Source organism: Eurosta solidaginis, chromosome 5, assembly GCF_040869045.1.
Source record: "Eurosta solidaginis isolate ZX-2024a chromosome 5, ASM4086904v1, whole genome shotgun sequence".
NCBI lineage: Eukaryota > Metazoa > Arthropoda > Insecta > Diptera > Tephritidae > Eurosta > Eurosta solidaginis.
This window is the reverse complement of record NC_090323.1, coordinates 228,000,675-228,022,104: the sequence shown is the minus strand read 5'-3', so window position 1 is coordinate 228,022,104 and position 21,430 is coordinate 228,000,675. Positions and strand designations below refer to the sequence as shown.

Genomic DNA, 21,430 nt, shown 5'->3' with positions numbered 1-21,430 from the left:
TATGACTATCAATAGAAATTTTACGCGTCCAACGCTTTTATTTAATTGTCTGATCAACGCCATAGATTGATGAGGAGTGTGATGACTAGTACCTAGGACCTACCTAATTATTTTCTATCTTTTAGTATTATTACTACTTAATGTAAGTATTGTTTTCAATAAAGCCGTTTGACTTTGAATTTTTTTTAAATTATTTTATTTTGTATTATCTTCAAATAAATATTTATAATTGCGATTTCAAAAAAAAAATATTTTTGATTGTATGCAATGAAGGTGGGACACGTGCAAATGCCTTAGGCTTTGAGATGATACTTTATTTTTAGCTCTAAAGTTTCTTCGTTAATGAATAGAACATTAGATAAAAAGAAAATTGTGGAATAAGTACTTCATGGCCCTGGCAAAGTGCGTATAAAACAGCAGATACAATCAATCCTATGGAAATCAATGTATTCTGTTATTGATGCCATAGCATAACGCCTTGGTAATAACCATACCGTAGCTAAGCAATTTATTTTTGATTGATTTACATAGCTGAGCCTAGACTAGCAGTTCACCAATAAAAAATTTATTTCTTTCAAAACTCAAAAAATCGCTTCAAATAGGGGCAAATATCTATCAAAAGATGTTTGTTGTTGTAGCGATAAGGTTTCTGCCCGAAGGCTTTGGGGAGTGTTATCGATGTGATGGTCCTTTGCCGGATACAGATCCGCTACGCTTCGGTAACACAGCACCATTAAGGTGCTAGCCCTATTACCTCGCGAACGATTTATATGGCCACATTAAACCTTCAGGCAATCCCTCCCTCCCCAGCCCCAAGTTCCATGAGGAGCTTGGGGTCGCCAGAGCCTCGTCTGTTAGTGAAACAGGATTCGCCGCGTATCGGTGAGGTTGACAATTGGGTTTGGAGAAGCTATGCATTGTGCTGGCAACCTGAAAGGGTTGCACTACACAGCCCCTTGAATCTAGTATTTTTGTCGCCTCTTACGACAGGCATACCTACCGCGGGTATATTCTGACCCCTAACCCGCTGGGGGATGTTTGTAATATTTGCTGCTTTTAAAATTTGTGTATAAAGAAAACCTTGGAAAAGCTGGAGCAGTATCGTTCCATACGATCACTGTAGCAGGTTTATGTAGCCGAATCGAAAGTTATTTTGATTCAAACGATCAATATAAATATGTGAAACTATGGAATCGGTAGTAAATTGTTAATCTGGTTAAAATTCAAGTTATCGTGTTTTGGTGAGTAGTTCACCATGTTATTTGTTCGATGTACCATTTTTGAGCTATTGTTATTCCAAAAAGCTTTTCGATTCGATGTAGAATAAGATTAGGATCCTGATAAAATTAAAAGAATCCATACAAGTTTCAGAAAAAGATATCGGCAGTGAACGTCTTGGTTACAAGGAATAAATTTACTACTCTTTACGAAACTTCACTTCCTCACTAAAGCAGGATGCCGAACTCCATAGCACACGGCGGGATGCCGGTGACCAGGAACTGCCAACCTCCTAATCCAGGGTGTTATGCGGACCGTGCCTATTGGATAATTTGCAGCCACGGGTAGGTTAGGATAGAGTGGCCACCGGTGCGAGCACTAGTGCAGTTAGGCCCAAAAGGACCCATTGTGGTACCACGTGGATCTCCCCTCTACTCAAACCAACAGGTCGATTCAGCAAAAGTCAGGAATTTCTTAGGTTCCTCTTGCGCCAAAGCGCAGGACAGTCGCACAGAAAATGCTTGACTGTTTCTATCAGCTCTGTGAAGTTGGCACCTACTTGGCGAATAATTTAAAAAACCATATCTCATTCGTTTGTCCACCGTTTGTCCATGTTTGTCCAGGAAAAATTTTCGTTTGTCCACCTTTTGTTAAAGTTATTTCAAAAAAAAAAAAAAATCGTGTGTGAAGTTGGCACCTCCATTTGCGATTATTTAAAAAAACTAAATGCCATTCGTTTGTCCACGTTTGTCTAGGAAAAATTTTCGTTTGTCCACCTTTTGTTAAAAAGTTATGACAAAAACATTTTTTTTCGAAAAAACCCAAAAAATTGTTTGTTTCGCTTTATTGTGCTAAATCGTATGTCCGTCGTTTGCCCATCGTTTGTCCATGTTTGTCCAGGAGAAATTTTCGTGTGTCCACCTTTTCTTAAAGTTATTTCAAAAAAAACAAAAATTGTGTGTGAAGTTGTCACCTCCATTTACGAGTAATTAAAAAAACTAAATGCCATTCGTTTGTCCACGATTGTCCAGGAAAAATTTTCGTTTGTCCACCTTTTGTTAAAAAGTTATTTCAAAAAAAACAAAAATCGTGTGTGAAGTTGGCACCAGAGGTCTGCTTTGAGTACTAATAAAATTAGTGCACTTAGTCATGAGCCAAAAAATTGTGTCTAAATGTGTACTTAGTCAAGTACAGACAAATACTATAAGTGACTAGCACATAAAATAGAAAATACATACCGAGTGCCCCGCAACACATATGTCCCATACATATATGACATTGTTGAGTATAAACTGAAATCATAGTCGCTTTAACTCAGTAGCACGTTGGTTTCGTGTGTAATACACTGTATACTTCGCTTCTAATCGGTTTTTCTTTAGCGCTGTATTCTGTTTAGTTTCGTGTATATCGTTGTGTTGCTAGCGTCAGAAGACTGATATGACTATATTCATTTTATTGTACTGTTAGACTGATTCAAATTAGTGTTTTCGTATAACACAGTGGACTTTCTTGCTCAATAAGACAATTGAGTACTGAACTGCTTCTTGGCTTATGAGCGGTTATTCATTTTACGAAGCATGACTATGTAAATGTGTTTTAGTGGATATAAGTGCTTGATATTCTTTGTTTGTGTACGCACTAATACTAATTTTTTGGTTATTCCACTAATAACCTTAAAACATGAATAATTGCAGCTCACTGGTTGGCACCTCCATTTACGAGTACATAATTAAAAAAACCAAATGCCATTCGTTTGTCCATCGTTTGTCCAGGAAAAATTTTCGTTTGTCCACCTTTTGTTAAAAAGTTATAACAAAAATATTTTTTTTTTTTCAAAAAAACCCAAAAAATTTTTTGTTTCGCTTTATTTTGCTAAATCGTATGTCCGTCGTTTGCGCATCGTTTGTTCAGGAAACATTTTGTTTGTCCACCTTTTGTTAGGTAGGTTGAACTTTGTTAACAAAGCGAAAAAAAATTTGGGGTTTTTTTTCGAAAAAAAAATATTTTTGTTATAACTTTGTAACAAAGGTGTACAAACGAAAATTTTTGCTGGACAAACGTGGACAAACGATGGGCAAACGACGGACATACGATTTAGGACAATAAAGCGAAACAAAAATTGTTTTGGGTTTTTCGAAAAAAAAATATTTTTGTTATAACTTTTTAACAAAAGGTGGACAAACGAAAATTTCTCCTGGACAAACATGAACAAACGATGGGCAAACAACGGACATAGGATTTAGCACAATAAAGCGAAACAAAAATTTTTTTGGGTTTTTTCGAAAAAAAAAAAATATTTTTGTTATAACTTTTTAACAAAAGGTGGACAAACGAAATGTTTTCCTGGACAAACGTGGACAAACGATGGGCAAACGAATGGCATTTGGTTTTTTTAAATACTCGCAAATGGAGGTGCCAACTTCACACACGATTTTTTTTTTTTTTTTGGTTGAAATAACTTTTTAACAAAAGGTGGACAAACGAAAAATTCTCCTGGACAAACATGGACAAACGATGGGCAAACGACGGACATACGATTTAACACAAGAAAGCGAAACAAAAAATTTTTTTCGGGTTTTCGAAAAAAAAATATTTTTGTTATAACTTTTTAACAAAAGGTGGACAAACGAAAATTTCTCCTGGACAAACATGAACAAACGATGGGCAAACGACGGACATACGATTAGCACATAAAGCGAAACAAACATTTTTTTTGGTTTTTCGAAAAAAAAAAATATTTTTGTTATAAATTTTTAACAAAAGGTGGACAAAGGAAAATTTTTCCTGACAATCGTAGACAAACGATGGACAAACGAATGACGTTTGATTCTTTTAATTACTCGCATATAAAGGCGCCAATTTTTTTTAATATTTCTTTGAAATAATAAAAAAATTAAAATACAAAATTAGTATGTATGTATAATAATAAATCAAAAAGGGGGGGGGGGGGGGGGGGGGCAATAGTAGACTAAGGATGGAGAATTGCCACATTTTTTATATTTTTTATTATTATAGTTTGCAGATTGTAACCAAAAGGTTAATAATAATAAGCAAAAATTGTTCTTAGACAAACAAAAATCGTACGCATTTTTAATTTTTTCCATAATACTTTTAACGCCATAGGTGGCAAATTTATTAATCCTGTGTAATATGTAGATCACAGCTGGTATATAATGTTCGGGTCCGTCCGAACTTAGCCTTCCTTACTTGTTTTAACACATGCAGAGTTAGTACAAAAAACCAGCACGACGCAATTTGAAGTTTCCCGGAAAAATGATCTTCGAGAGTTAGAAGAGAGAGCCGAATTTTATAACGTTATGTTAGCAAATGTTTGTCATATATTTCCACATAAAAAAAGACTAAATGCCGCAATTAAATTTACACATAATTTCATGAGCAGCAATTGTTTAGATTTTTTTTCGAAAAAAATGATTTTGTTATAACTTTTTAACAAAAGGTGGACAAACGAAAATTTTTCCTGGACAAACGTGGACAAACGATGGGCAAACGACGGACATACGATTTAGCACAATAAAGCGAAACAAAAATTTTTTTGGGTTTTTTTCGAAAAAAAAAATATTTTTGTTATAACTTTTTAACAAAAGGTGGACAAACGAAATGTTTTCCTGGACAAACGTGGACAAACGATGGGCAAACGAATGGCATTTGGTTTATTAAATACTCGCAAATGGAGGTGCCAACTTCACACACGATTTTTTTTTTTTTTTTGAACTAACTTTTTAACAAAAGGTGGACAAACGAAAATTTCTCCTGGACAAACATGAACATACGATGGGCAAACAACGGACATAGGATTTAGCACAATAAAGCGAAACAAAAATTTTTTTGGGTTTTTTCGAAAAAAAAAAAATATTTTTGTTATAACTTTTTAACAAAAGGTGGACAAACGAAATTTTTTCCTGGACAAACGTGGACAAACGATGGGCAAACGAATGGCATTTGGTTTTTTTAAATACTCGCAAATGGAGGTGCCAACTTCACACACGATTTTTTTTTTTTTGTTGAAATAACTTTTTAACAAAAGGTGGACAAACGAAAATTTCTCCTGGACAAACATGGACAAACGATGGGCAAACGACGGACATACGATTTAGCACAAGAAAGCGAAAACAAAATTTTTTCGGGTTTTTTTTTAAAAAAAAAAAATATTTTTGTTATAACTTTTTAACAAAAGGTGGACAAACGAAATTTTTTCCTGGACAAACGTGGACAAACGATGGGCAAACGAATGGCATTTGGTTTTTTTAAATACTCGCAAATGGAGGTGCCAACTTCACACACGATTTTTTTTTTTTTTTTTTTGTTGAAATAACTTTTTAACAAAAGGTGGACAAATGAAAATTTCTCCTGGACAAACGATGGGCAAACGACGGACATACGATTTAGCACAAGAAAGCGAAACAAAAAATTTTTTGGGGTTTTTCGAAAAAAAAAATATTTTTGTTATAACTTTTTAACAAAAGGTGGACAAACGAAAATTTCTCACAAACATGAACAAACGATGGACATACGATTTAGCACTATAAAGCGAAACAAAAATTTTTTTGGGTTTTTGTTATAACTTTTTAACAAAAGGTGGACAAACGAAAATTTTTCCTGGACAATCGTAGACAAACGATGGACAAACGAATGACATTTGATTCTTTTAATTACTCGCATATAAGCCGCCAATTTTTTTTTTAATATTTCTTTGAAATAATAAAAAATTAAAATACAAAAGGAATATGTATGTATAATAATAAATCAAAAAAAAAAAAGGGGGGGGGGGGGGGCAATAGTAGACTAAGGATGGAAAATTGCCTTATATAAGCCACATTTTTTTATATTTTTTATTATTATTAGTTTGCAGATTGTAACCAAAAGGTTAATAATAATAAGCAAAACTTGTTCTTAGACAAACAAAAATAGTACGCATTTTTAATTTTTTCCATAATACTTTTAACGCCATAGGTGGCAAATTTATTAATCCTGTGTAATATGTAGATCACAGCTGGTATATAATGTTCGGGTCCGTCCGAACTTAGCCTTCCTTACTTGTTTTAACACATGCAGAGTTAGTACAAAAAACCATCACGACGCAATTTGAAGTTTCCCAGAAAAAATGTTCTTCGAGAGTTAGAAGAGCGAGCCGATTTTTATAACACGTTATGTTAGCAAATGTTTGTCTTATATTTCCACATAAAAAAAGACTAAATGCCGCAATTAAATTTACACATAATTTCATGAGCAGCAATTGTTGATTTTTTTTCGAAAAAAATGATTTTGTTATAACTTTTTAACAAAAGGTGGACAATAGGAAATCTTTCGTAGACAAATATATTGACAAACGATGGGCAAACGATGGGCAAACGACGGACACAAAAAGCGAAAAAAAAATTAGGGTTTTTCAAAAAAAAAAATATTTTTCTAAATTTGAAAAATTGTATTTTGTTTTTGGAATAGTACAAAAACAATTGTTAAAAAATATTTTTGTTATAACTTTTAACACGAGGTGGACAAACGAAAATTTTTCCTGGACAAACGTGGACAAACGATGGGCAAACGATGGACATACGATTTAGCACAATAAAGCGAAACAAACAATTTTTTGGGTTTTTTCGAAAAAAATATTTTTGTTATAAATTTTTAACAAAAGGTGGACAAACGAAAAATTTTCCTGGACAATCGTGGACAAACGATGGACAAACGAATGGCATTTGGTTTTTTAATTACTCGTAAATGGAGGTGCCAACTTCACACACGATTTTTGTTTTTTTGAAATAACTTTTTAAAAAAGGTGGACAAACGAAAATTTTTCCTGGACAAACATGGACAAACGATGGACAAACGATGGGCAAACGAATGGCATTTGGTTGTTTTAATTACTCGTAAATGGAGGTGCCAACTTCACACACGATTTTTGTTTGTTTGAAATAACTTTTTAACAAAAGGTGGCCAAATGAAAATTTTTCCTGGACAAACATGGACAAACGATGGGCAAACGACGGACATACGCTTTAGCACAATAAAGCGAAACAAACAATTTTTTGGGTTTTTTTCGAAAAAAAAAATATTTTTGTTATAACTTTTTAACAAAAGGTGGACAAACGAATGGCATATGGTTTTTTTAAATACTCGCAAATGGAGGTGCCAACTTCACACAGGATTTTTTTTTTTTTTTGAAATAACTTTTTAACAAAAGGTGGACAAACGAATGAGATATGGTTTTTTTAATTATTCGCCCAAGTAGGTGCCAACTTCACAGAGCTGTTTCTATCTCCTCTTCGGCTTTGCAGCTCCTGCAGTAGTCATTATAAGGAGAACCCAGCCGTTGTGCATGCCTCCCGATTGCTATGTGGCCGGTTATAAGTCCAACCACCAGAGATATGTCTCCCCTTCTAAGAAGAAGGAGACTTCTTGTACGTCTCGCATCCCATTCAGGCCACACGAGTTTAGTGTGGTAGCAGGATACGAGATTGCTCCATCTCACACCCGCTTCCTTAAGGAAAATTCAAATTCAAAATTCCCTAAGGAAATTTCAAAGTCAGCTTACAAGTAGCGAGCGACATGCTCAAAATCCCTTCCAGGACGACGAAAGCGGAACGGATGTGCCCCCTCATGCAAGTTCGTCAGCCATCTCATTGCCCGGTATTTCCGATTGTACAGGCACCCATACCAGACTGAGGGAAGTTTGCTCAGCGATCTCGTTAAGAGATTTGCGGCACTTCTCCATTGGCCTGGACTTACATGTGACCGATCCAAGCGCTTTTAGTGCAGCCTGGCTGTCAGAGCAAATACAAATTTTATTATAGCCGTGAACACCATTCCTCAGGTGATCAACGGTCTCATTTATAGCAGCCACCTCCGCCTGGAAAACGCTGCAATGATCGAATAGGCTAAAGGATATGTTCCACCCTAGTTGAGGTGCAAAGACCCCGCTACCCACCTTTTTATCTCCTAATCCAGGGTGTTATGCGGACCGTGCCTATTGGATAATTTGAAGCCAGGATGTATTTTCGACAGTATTCGAACGGAGCCTTCTCCAGAAGTAATGACGGCCTTACCACAGCAAGGGGTGTTGTTGGGGCGGACGGTTTTTATCTAAATTTTTAACATTCGGACGCTGAGCCTGTTATGTAAAAAAAGTCACAATAATTATAATACGTTTTATAGCTGTCACGGGTGGGACAAAAAATAGACGAAGCCCATTAGTGAAGCTATATATTAGAAAATCTCTGCGAAAATATGAAAGTAGCTTGTTTTATTTAAATACATTTAGATAAACGAACATTTGAGAAACCAAATTTGGTAAAAGCAATTCATTTTTCTTAATAAGATCCTTTACTAAAGTCCAAAATATAAGTTTCACGGGTGGGCCATGTTCAAAGTAAAAGCATAAATGAAAATTTTAATAGAAAATAATGTATTCGAAAGGTTCAATATATGTTTCCCGTAATAAAATCATTTCTTGGACTAAACAAATTTGAGTTACTGAAAATTCTAAAAAAAAATTTTATTTTCTAGGGCTTTGACTCAGAGTCAAGGGTATAACGGCAACAACAAATTAAATGCCTGTCTCCATGCTGGCTTAAACGAATGGCAGCGTCTATCTGTGTTGTTGTTGTAGCAGTGCTGCACCCCATCCAATAGGTACGACCAATCACAAATAGTCATCAATGTCCTCTAACGGGAGTCCAAGGAAACTTGCTGTTTCAACAGGGGTGGACCATAATGAGAGGAGTGTTAAAGGCGTTGGTTCCACATTACAATTGAAGAGATGGTTGGTGTCATATGAGGACAGATTGCAAGCAGGATATACATTTTGTCGGGGTTGATATGTAAGTGTTTAACCTTAAGATCGAAGTTGAGCTAGAGTGACGCCTGTTTCCCTAGGGAGAGTGCGTTCATCTTCTGCTAGTTCTGGGTATTTTTCTTTAAGTACTGGATCATACTCTACAAGTCACTTATCGTACCCGTCCTGCTATATGGGGCAGAAGCATGGACCATGACAACAGCAGATGAAGCGGCTTTGGGAGTGTTCGAGAGAAAAGTTCTTCGAAAGATTTATGGACCTCTACGCGTTGGCGATGGCGAGTACCGAAGAAGATTTAATGATGAGCTGTACGAGCTATACGCAGACATCAACATAGTCCAGCGAATTAAAACGCAGCGGCTGCGCTGGCTAGGCCATGTTATGCGAATGAAAGATGATGCTCCGGCCAAGAAAGTGTTTCTATCGGAACCCGCCTATGGAAGCAGAGGTAGAGGGCGGCCCCCACTCCGTTGGAAGGACCAGGTGGAAAACGATTTAAACTCCCTTGGTGTGACCAATTGGCGCCGGTTGGCGGAGCGAAGGAGCGACTGGCGCGCCTTGTTGGACGGCCATAACCGTTTAGACGGTTAAGCGCCAATTAAGTAAGTAAGTAAGTAAGCTTACGGAATTGACCCTCTACGCCCTTGGGAGGTGTGTCCTGATGAATCACATGTATGTTGGGATGCCCTAACGGAGAGTATGTATATATGTATCTATGTATTTATTTGAAAATTTGTTCGTAGCACAACAATTTTGACAAATTATTTAACAGTGCTAGTCATGAATAGCATGAGCTATAAAAATTGAACATTTATAATAATAAATTAGATTAATTAAATTAAATTAAATATAACGGATAATAGTGAAATATTTATGTATGTAAATCTTAAAACTAAAGAAAAGTAATTAATAAATATTAAAAGACAGCAGTAGTGATGATAACCTTTGGCTGGTTATAGATCGAATAGTATTTAACAAATAAAGAAGACACAGAGAAAGGAAAAGGACTTAGAAATGAACATTTTAACAACAACAATTTGAGATCCAGTTTGAGAGTCGTTAAAAAATGATGTTAGCTCTTTTTTGAAGTGCGGAGCATTACTTAAGAGTCGAAGACTTGTAGGTAGGGAGTTCCAAAGACGTATTGCAGTAACAAAGAATTGGCGCTCAGAGGTTAGCGTGCGGTATCTAATGTGCTTAAGAAGAAGCACCGATCTTGATGATTGCAGAAAAATAAGCTTACGATATAGTCAGGTTCCTTCGTGTGTATCAATTTATGGAGGAAGGACAGTGTTTAGACTTTTAAAAAATTTTCGAAAGAAATGTTTAGCAACCTTTCAGCATGTTGTGATACGTCGTAAAGTCTTTTCAACCCATAAACATATCTTGCCTCATTGTGTACGTGGTGTTCTGTGGCCATATAAATCGTTCCTGAGATGGTCGGGCCAGCACCTTAATGGTGCTGTGTTACCGGAGCGTATAGGATCTGTATCCGACAAAGGACCATCACATCGATAACACTCCCCAAAGCCTTCGGGGAGTAACCTAATCGCTACAACAACAACAACAACAACCCCGTAGCGGTTCTGAGAGCAGTATTTTGACAAGCCTGTATATTCTTCCAGTTAGTAGCCTTTAGGCTTGACGACCATATCGGGGACGCGTAGCATGCAATATGCCAGCCAATTGCTTTGTAAGTAGTAATGAGTGTTTCTTTGCCTTTACCCCAAGTGCTGCCGGCAAGATATTTGAGGATTTTATTACGGCTCTGGGTTTTCGGTACAATTGCGGTTGCATGCTCTCCAAAATGTAGATCTTGATCGAAGATTTTAGGGTGCAAGACAGGCGGTTGCGTGATGCCATCGACGTGGATGTTCAGTATGGTCGACTTTTGGCGCGTCCAGGTTATAAATAAGCTCGCCGATGATTTGGTCGGTGACAATGTCAGTTTTCGCGAGGCTATGTGTGTGTACAACAAATCTGACAGAAAACAACAATCACATGAAAATTACAACCGATTTTTTGCTTATATCTTTTGACAGTAATAAAAATTTTAATTTTCGCGTCCGGATTCTTAAAACGGAGATCGAGGCGCGTCTTTTGATACCACCTTTGATAATTTTGATAAAAATTAGGTGGGCACCGTCTTGTAAAACGTTACCTAAACATTAAACATGACACGTAAATAGTACTTTTGTACAAAAACCACTAAAGCTGCAGACATTGGTGCTTTATCGGTAACCGTATCGGTAACCTTATAACAGCTGATTCGACCAACCTTATAAGAATCAATGCAATCGATTATTGGTGCCGCTAAGGTCGTAACCGTATCGTAGCCAACCAATTGGTTTTTGGTTTAAGCCGGAGTCATTGGTGCCATATGTCGTATCGCTGTATCCGCATCCCTAACGTAATCAGCTGTTTATCGTTACGACGGTAAACCAAAACCAAATTGGTTGGCTACGATACGGTTACGACCTTAGCGGCACCAATAATCGATTGCATTGATTCTCATAAGGTTGGTCGAATCAGCTGTTATAAGGTTACCGATACGGTTACAGATAAAGCACCAATGTCTCCAGCTTTAAGCCGGAGTCATTGGTGCCGTAAGTCGTATCGCTGTATCCGTATCCCTAACGTAATCAGCTGTTTATCGTTACGACGGTAAACCAAAACCCAATTGGTTGGCTACGATACGGTTACGACCTTAGCGGCACCCATAATCGATTGCATTGATTCCCATAAGGTTGGTCGAATCAGCTGTTATAAGGATACCGATACGGTTACCGATAAAGCACCAATGTCTCCAGATTGACTGTCGTAACGATAAACAGCTAATTACGTTAGGTATACGGATACATCGGTACGACATACGGCACCAATGACTCCCGCTTAAGCGAAGGATAAATTAACTGCATGTATGCATAAAACGTACTATCTACCAGAGCTGTAAAAGTGTGCAATCATTTGAAATCATTGTTTTAAGAATACTGTTTCTTATTCTTTCATTCCTTGTTAAGAAATGTGGTTTAAAAGTCAACCAATTCTTCATTCAGTAGTGGGAAAAAAGAATGCACTCTTGAACTCCTTCGAAGAAAGAATGAAGTAATTGAATGAAACACAAACATTTTTCAACACAGAATAAGCATTCAAATGAATGCAGCCTTTGCTTAGTGTGCACACACTTTTCTAGTACCAATCAGTTATGAAAAATGTCGTACATGCACAAAACCCGCTCATATATCATATGGTTGCATTGAATTAAACCCACTTCAAAATATCTACACACAAATTTAATTATTGTCCGTAATGACCAGTTTTTTTTTCGATATTTAAATGGTAATAAAGCACAGAGAAGTTAACTGGAAAAGTATTCTTATTGAAATTTTCTTAAAAATTTAATAATAAAAAAAGCAAATGACAAAGATTTCAACATCCCTGTTCCGAAAATTGTCATCGTTCTAAATAATGTTGCCAATGTGGCATATAAAAGGCTGGCAGGAAAAAGTACTAATCTACATTTGAACGTCCTCAATTGGTGATTAAACAATTGAAAGATATATATTATAAAAGCTCTTAAGTTCCTTCATATATTCTTCCTAGCGGTTTATGGTCAAATACTGTAAAGATAATGGTTTATGAGTTTCCAAATTACAACACCAATATACTTATTTTTCTCTATTTTCTAAGAAAAATATCCTTCTAAACACAATAGTTTGTAATTACAGGCATTTAAAGTAGGCTATATAGGTAGTTGAAGCTTTGTTGATAGCAAAGAAAATTAACTTTGTATACAAATCTGCTCAAGTAAGATAGAATTCAACCTACAAATGCCATGCGAATAGGCAGAGAGACTAATGGTCCTCTTCAATCACTCGGGTCCTATATTTATATTCCATCAAACACTCGTCAAAACATCAGCTGTAAAAAATTGTAATCCGATGGAGCCAGTCAATCTCTTTGTGGGGAGGGAAATTAATAACCTCTGAAGAGTTTCTCCCAATGAAACATTTTTTTTCCTGGCACATATTAATGAAAACTGGGAAGGTGACTCAGGTGAATAGAAAAAGCCTGAATCGCTGTAGGACGATGCCATGGATTTAGATATATATATTTCTCGAAATTCTCGGAATTAGGAAGCTCCAACGAAATCGCCGATAGCCCTATGTACTTTGATGTATTTAAATTTAAACGACTTAAAACTCATGTATCTGTTTTTTATATTATCGGCAAAAATATCCACAATTTACTCTATTTGGTCAATGCACAATGTATTCCATTTACAATATCCATTTTACTACAATAGCAAAATAGTAGGACATATAGAACCATTTTGACATATAACAAGAAAGCAATATTGTCTTTGCGAAGTTTAAAGAGAAACTGAAAAGAAAGAAACATTTACTGGCATATTTCGATGATTTAAGGCAACTGCAGTTTCACCGCGTGATTCGCGGTTCGAATATCAGTGAAGCCTTTGATAACATTCGAAATTGACTGATGATGATTATGTGGCGGTTTTCGAAATGTTAAAATCGCAGTATGCCAGTAAATTTTTCTTTCTTTTCAAAAATAATGATTGAATATTCAATTGTTATAAGCCAGTGTTAAGCTCATGAATTCTTAAATATTAAACTGCTTGAATAATTAGAAGGGGCTATTATTTCTATTGATAAATTTTACGCCTTTTTTTGCACCCAACTCCTAAATTGATTTAACATATCTGATGGCACTGAAAGTATACAAAAAAAGAACCCTGGGGAAAAAGTATTTAGCACTGAATGGAAAAAAGGGTGCATTCATTTCAAGTTTACATTCATTACAGATTGGGACTGGTTCCTACATTCCAACACTATATTGAATTATATTTTACCATTCAATAACACACAAACTTTAGATTTGAGTTAAGGTATTTTCATCCATTCAGGAATGGAGATTTATAACATGCAACCAATAAATCATAATTTTTTAAAAGAATACTGAGAGAATGCACACTCAATTGATTCAATCTTTTTACAGCTCTGCTATCTACATCCCTTCACTAACCATAAACATACCATATAAGAAATTCTGAAGCACAAAGAATATGTATGTATGTATGTGTGGTAAAGCACTTCTTAACAAAATTGAGGTTATAAACGAGCTCCAAAATCTTTAAAGCGGTTAGTAGCAAAAACTTATCTGCTACTGCGACGCCGACATGAACGAACGCTGCTTGCCGCGACGCATAACGACGTAGGCAATTATTTGTCGTTTACAGAAACACAAGCCGAGGAACGCCTTGGTGGCAAGCCCGGTTGGCAATTCAAAGGCTCATCAATAGAACAAGAAACTATTTGTGATATGATTTGTTTATGGAACCAATAAATGAGAATCGTTCTTAAGGAAATATAAAAAGACACATCAAACAATACATCGCTCCTTTCTAAAATCTGCCAAGTTGGCACCTCCATTTTCCTTCAAAACTATGTTTGTACTGCTCCCGCAACTGCACGCAGCAATATCACTTATTCGCATGCATAAGGCGTTGCAGCTGACGTTAATGGTTGTCGTTGGCATCCCGCTGCTTTAATTTTATTGTTATCGTTCATTAAGAACAAAAAAAATATATATATATATATATATCAATTAAATCCTACTGGAATCTATAATTCTGAAGCCAATAACGAATCAATTACCATTGATTAATATATTTTAAGCACTTACCTGCTTTACAACACCACGCCGCTTCGGTGCCGCTGCTGCAGAATCGCCATCCTTATTTGTCGCCGTGGCTGGAGTCGTCGCTGCTGGCCCACTCATTATTCTCGGGGTCTTATTTTGATTGTTTTAGCGGGTATTTAAGCACTGATAATTTATAGCTTTTGAGCTATATAACCAACTATTTCTTTGCTTACTGAAATTAAAATGTAATTGAAAACACGAATAAATTGATTCTACTTAAACTCAACCTGCCTCCACGTTTACACGAGTACGAACACACCTCCGCCCGTGAAATTTTGCTTCGGTTTGACAGCAGCAAACAAACGTCAATGACAAAAGAAGTGTCATGCGACGTTGTAGAAGTGTTGCATCGAAATCATGAAAAAAAATTTATGATTGAATACCAATAAAAACGCACTCTTTTCTATGCAAAGAGGATAAATTATAATAAGAGACGTCACTCGTTACTCGTAGCCATTTGCTCGATGTTTTCTATGAGGTAGTCGCTGGTTTTTTTTTTTGGCGAGATGTTCATAAAATGTATCCTCGGGATCCCCTCAGGGTAAGTTCTGAACATTTTTGGGCTAATTCGGGATAATTTGGGGATCCTTCTGGCATCATTTCTGGATGGTTTTCTGGATTCGTTCAGGGTCGTTTCGGAACTTTTTCGGGATCATTTTGGGACCCCTCTGGAATCCCGTCGGGGTCATTTCGGGATCATTTTGGGACCCTTTCGATTTCACTTCTGGATGGTGTTCGGAATCCGTCCGATTTCATTTCTGGATGGTGTTCGGGCTCCGTCCGGGATCACGTCTCACGTCGGGGTAATTTCGGGACATTTCCTGCATGGTGCTTGGGGTCCATCCGGGAGCCCGTCAGGGTCATTTCGGAACTTTCTCGAGACTATTGCAGGAACATTTTGGTACCCTTCAGGGATCAGTTCTGTGTGGTTCTATGGATCAGTCTAGAATCGCGTCGTTTTCATTTCGGGACTTTTTTGGGACTATTCTGGGACCATTTGGAGACGCTTCCGGGAGCATATCTGGATGGTTTTCGGAATCCGTCCGCGATACCGTCGGGTTCATTTTGTAGCTTTTCTGGATAATTTCGATCATTTGGGGATCCTATCAGGTTATCAGCTCATTTAGTTATTTTTTTACTCTATTACAAAAAAAAAAAAATATATTCGACAGACAATTTTTTTAAACAAATAACTTGATATGCAGGTATGCAGGTTAACGTGAATAGTCCATATATTTTATTTTCTCCTTGCGGACGAGACTAAAGGCTAGTATAATATATATAGTAGTGATACATACCACTTGAGGTAAACACACTTCTTGGAAATGGTCCCTATCCGACGAATAAGAATAGATACAAGAATGCATATAAGGGTAGAAAAAGCGTAGGAATAGGGAGAGGAAGAAGGCATAGGAGAAGGAAAAGGAAACGGAAACGAAAATTAAAAATTATAGGGAAAATGAAATGGAGAAGAGTCAGAGATTGGGAGGGCGAACGAGAGAGGCAGAGAAAGAGAGAGATAAAAAGATGGAAGAGAAGGAGACGGGGACGCAGATGTAAAGGAGAAGAAACGGAAAAGGAGAAGGCGAAGGAAAGGAGAACGAAAATGAAAAGGGGAGAAGGAAAAGGGGAAGGAAAAAGGAAACGAAAAGGAGAAGGAAAGGTGAAGAAAAACGGAACGTAAAAGGAAAAGGGGAAGGAAGAGGGAAAAGAAAGGGTGAGGAGAGGAAGGCGGTGGGATAGGGGGAGACCAGGGGGAAGGCGAATGAGAGGGAGGGATATTAAAATATGGAGAAGAGGAAGAGCCATAAGAATGATGCTAAAGAGATGTTAATGCCCAAAAAGAAACAAATAATAAATTAGACACACTAATTGCCAAAATTCTTTAAAAATTTGATTATTATTTACTAAGGGATCCACTGATATAGGCTATGGGCTTTCTGACTTTGGACACTCTAGCTTTCGACTTTATCCCTGACAGGACGGACTATTGTATGCCGATAACTGCTCCCTGTGCACCCTCACCCAGTCATTCCCCGGGAGAGGAATGGGGAAGGGCACCGGTTTACTTGTTCACGGATGGGTCGAATATGGACGGAAAGGTTTGTAGGGGGCCTTTTGTCAAGAGCTAAATTTAAGCCGCAAATTTAAGTTGGCTGATCACTACAGCATCTGACATCCTTTGCTCTGAAAACAATGGCGAAGATTGTAGACCACGAGATTAGATCAAAGGCTCTCGATAGAATACCGCTTCATAGAGATCAGCATGCATATAGGACACACAGGTCGACAGAAAATGCAATGTATCAGCTGTCCACAGAAATCCAAAGTGCGTTCGAATGCGGGGAGGTTGCGCTATGGGCATTTTTCGACATAGAGGGGGCATTCGACAACAAGTGTACATAGGACACCTCCACAATTGAAGCGCTTCACCAGGAACACACTATAGTATGGTACACCGATGGCCCGAAGCCACCGGAGGACATAGGAGCCCCCGAACCAAAATCTCCCTACCAATCGGAAAATATCCGAGCATCTTCCAAGCCGATGTTTTGGCCAAGAGCCGGTGTGCAGAGATAAATTTACAGCAGGGATATACAAACGAGAGAATCGCTATACTCTGTGACAGTCAGGTTGCGCTCAAGGCACTATCTTCAGTTGAGATTAAATTACCAACAGTCCTTGAGTGCGTAGAGAGTGTAGCGGCAGCCTATGTTCAAACATCTACGTATGTGTCTGTGTGCATATACCTGCATAGCTACGTTTACATGTGTTAGTAACTGGTAGAAAGCAAACACATGTATAGATGTTCGAACATGTATCTGTTAGTATGCGTGAAGTTAGTTCGTGAAAGTTTATGTCTGTCGTTTCCCGCCAAAATAGGATTGTATGTATGGGTGTCTTTCGTTCTTGAGTGAAAGTGGTGAGAAAGAAAGGATTTTGATTTATGGGGTACGACCGCCAAACGATTGCAGAGCATGTCTCAAAAGAAAAGTTGACTTAAGTGAGTTCGGAGGCAAGTTTTAATTATTTGTACTTTTTTTGGCGAAAAAAAAAGGTTCGCGATTTTTTTTATAAAACCGTGCTAACGGGTAATTTAGCGGAATCCCAAGAAAGAACCGGGATCCCATACCCTGGTTGACAACAACCGCAGCTGAGTCCAGTGAAAACCTCGTCCCCAGTCCATGGTGCATGTGGACTAATAGTGAAGATAAATAAAAATGTTAAAAATGAAAATTAACTTAAATAAAATTACATACCAAAAATAAAAATAAAAAAAATTTAGTAAAATAAATAAAATTATGTACAAAGATAAAATTAAGTAATAAAATAAAATAAAATAATGAATGTTAAAAATAAAATAAAATTAAAATAAATTAACTAAAATTATGAAATAAAATAAAATATAAAACTAATTAAAATAAATAAAATTAAATACATAAATAAATAAACCAAGATATTTAATAAAAATCTAATGGATATAATTATGTAAAATAAATAAAATCAAATAAATAAATAAAATTGCATAAATAGGTAAAATGAAATAAATAGATAAAATCGGGTAAATATATAAGATAACACAATTAAATAAATATAACAAATAAACGATACAGTGGGCAAAACAAAGATAAAAGCTAAAGAAATTCCACATGCACCTAAATATTCCCTTATTTGCTGTATGACCCAACTCCTGAAATTCTTTCTTTTCCCCTCGAATAGATCGCGGCTCTAAAAGTAAAGCCTGCCACATCTGCCACCACCATCGAGTCACAAACGCACATAAAAAGCGGGTTAGTACTTGAGTGATACAGGAACTGGCCACACCATTACAACACACACACTAAAGTCAACATAAAAAGCGGGGTAGTATTTAATATGGAGGAAGGGGAAACATACAGACGGTGCCAGGCTATACGTCAAAGGAGTAGAGGAGCATCTTGTCGCTCCTGTCCTGGCACCGCGATCATGAATTGGAGCATAGCTGCAGATACAACCAATTGGAGGAGAGAAGCAACCGAGGAGAGGGCAAAAGGGGGCCTAACTATCCATGCGCCGCTGCCGGAATTTATATTAGTTTTTTTGGATATTTTATTTGAGCTGATTTGTTTTGAATTCTTTAGAGATTTTTCAGTCCATTTTTTTATAATTTAACTTCACTGAATTTGTTTAAATTTGATTTTATCGTGTTTTTATATTTAATTTAACTTAATTCTAGTTCGTATCCATGAATTTAGTTTTTTTGAAATTTTTTAATTATTAGCATTTCTGCTTCTGTACTTCCTTCCTGCCTTTTTTCTACCTTCTCAATATTTCACACGTTTCTATCTATTTCTTCCTTACCTTACTGTTTTTATTTTTCCACCTTTAATCTTTTTCTCGCACTCAATTCTTCGCTTAACTACCAAGTTCCTTTTCTCTCTCTTCATTACTTTTTTCACTTTTTCCATGTTTTTCCTTTGATTCCTAGTTTTTTTTCCATCTGCCTAAGATTTTTTTTCTGTTCGGCTTTGGCTGCCTTTCAGCACATTTTGTGCGTTCGGTAGCCTTAAGCCGGAGTCATTGGTGCCGTATGTCGTATCGCTGTATCCGTATCCCTAACGTAATCAGCTGTTTATCGTTACGACGGTAAACCAAAACCCAATTGGTTGAGCTGGGGTCATTGGTGCCGTATGTCGTATCGCTGTATCCGTATCCCTAACGTAATCAGCTGTTTATCGTTACGATGGTAAACCAAAACCCAATTGGTTGGCTACGATACGGTTACCACCAACCTTATGAGAATCAATGCAATCGATTATTGGTGCCGCTAAGGTCGTAACCGTATCGTAGCCAACCAATTGGGTTTTGGTTTACCGTCGTAACGATAAACAGCTGATTACGTTAGGGATACGGATACAGCGATACGACATACGGCACCAATGACTACAGCTTAAGCTATGATACGGTTACGACCTTAGCGGCACCAATAATCGATTGCATTGATTATCATAAGGTTGGTCGAATCAGCTGTTAAAAGGTTACCGATGCGGTTACCGATAAAGCACCAATGTCTCCAGCTTAAAGCTGGACTCGACCAACCTTATGAGAATCAATGCAATCGATTATTGGTGCCGCTAAGGTCGTAACCGTATCGTAGCCAACCAATTGGGTTTTGGTTTATCGTCGTAACGATAAAAAGCTGATTACGTTAGGGATACGACCACAGCGATACGACAAACGGCACCAATGACTCCAGCTTTAAGTGCTAGAGTTGTAGTTTATTAACATTACCTAATACACATAGACATACGTATAGGGTAAACGCACTAGTATCCGGACACTTAACGTGGTTCCTAACGTTAACCTCAGCTAATTTTCTTGCTATAAACGCTACCGCCACTGGGTTTGTTTCGTATAATAGTGTAAGAATCTCTTAATAATATCACTTCCACAAAAAGTTCAAATATATTATTATTTAAAGAAAAAAATAAAGAAATTCAAAAAAAGTCGATTTACACTAGTATCCGGACACTGAAATTTAGTTTCCGGAAATTTTTTTTAGTATGCGGACGCCTAATTTTTGAGGGAATTTGCAAGCGTTTGCGCCATAAATAAATAAACTTTTTTAATTCATTTTTTAAATATGTTTATCAGAAATTCAGGCAACTTAAGGGGTTTTATAGATAGTTCCACATCAGCTTTTATATCTCTTAAAGTTAAATAAATAATATAATATTTTAAAATTAACAAATAAAAAATCCAATACAGGTAAAAATAATTAATTCAATTATACACATATAGATTTCATATTATAAATTGAAATTCAGGTACGCCTTCATTAATAAAGGTTAAAAGCAAAATATATCTTTGTAAAAAAAAGAATTTTATTCGAAACATTTAAACCTAAAAATAATACTTCATTTGTTCGGTAACTAGGAAAAAATTAATTAAGTTATTTGATGTAAAGCTTAGTCAGTATTTATGTTAACGTTATCACAGCAATAGTTACATCTATAGTATTTTTTAGAGGCCACTTCGTACTCCAAACATGCCATCGAAGTACAGCTTAGATGAAACCATCTTGCGCACGAATCTCATCCAATATTCTTCCAATTGTCATCCTCCACATCACTTTGAAGATCGTCATAGCAATTTTGGCATATTTCCTTTTTTTGTGTTCCTCTTTCGTGACGCATGCTTTTGGGTTGATTTTTTCAATAATCTTTGGTATTTCCTTTTTGCTATGGCATCTAATTTGTCCTGTTTTTCCTTCTCTTTTTTGGAACGAATTTCTCGCCAAGCATCCGATGAAATTGCACTCGGCGATCTGCACGGACTGTTTTTCTCGTTTCTTTTCCTTTTATTGTTAAAAAAGGCAAGCTTTGGATAAAACAAATGAGCAGCGATTGAACTTTTCGGTGAACTGTGTGCGCCCAGGAGTCGAGATTGGCAGGCTTTAGACGTTCCTTGGGTAAGGATTTGTAAATTATTTCTGTTGTTGGTTGTAGGGCTTTCTTACAGGTCTATTAAGTTTGCATCTTGATTTTCCTTTATTAAGGATTTACATGTTCCTGGGGAAAGTATTTGTAAGTGGTTTCTGTTGTTTGTTGTAGGACTTTCTTGCAGGTATATTAAGCTTGGATCTTGATTTTCGTTTATTGAGGATTTTGGGTCAGTCCTAGCTTCAGTGGGGTT

The 21,430-nt window shown here is 36.8% G+C and overlaps 1 protein-coding gene across 2 annotated transcripts in view; it reads right to left on the bottom strand.

Annotated features, from left to right (window-relative positions):
* The window catches only part of Tudor-SN (Staphylococcal nuclease domain-containing protein 1), a 37,943-nt gene extending 22,817 nt beyond the window's left edge, over positions 1–15,126 (bottom strand). The window contains exons 1-2 of one of the 2 annotated variants that reach the window (XM_067788704.1): positions 14,983–15,126; positions 14,738–14,923 (exon numbers count right to left, since the gene is read on the bottom strand). In XM_067788704.1, the coding sequence (XP_067644805.1) occupies positions 14,738–14,833 (96 nt within the window). In that variant the 5' untranslated portion in view covers positions 14,834–14,923; positions 14,983–15,126. Of the gene's footprint in view, positions 1–14,737; positions 14,928–14,982 lie in introns of both variants that reach the window. The other variant, XM_067788705.1, reaches the window with a different exon arrangement.
* Between the last annotated feature and the right edge of the window lie 6,304 nt (positions 15,127–21,430).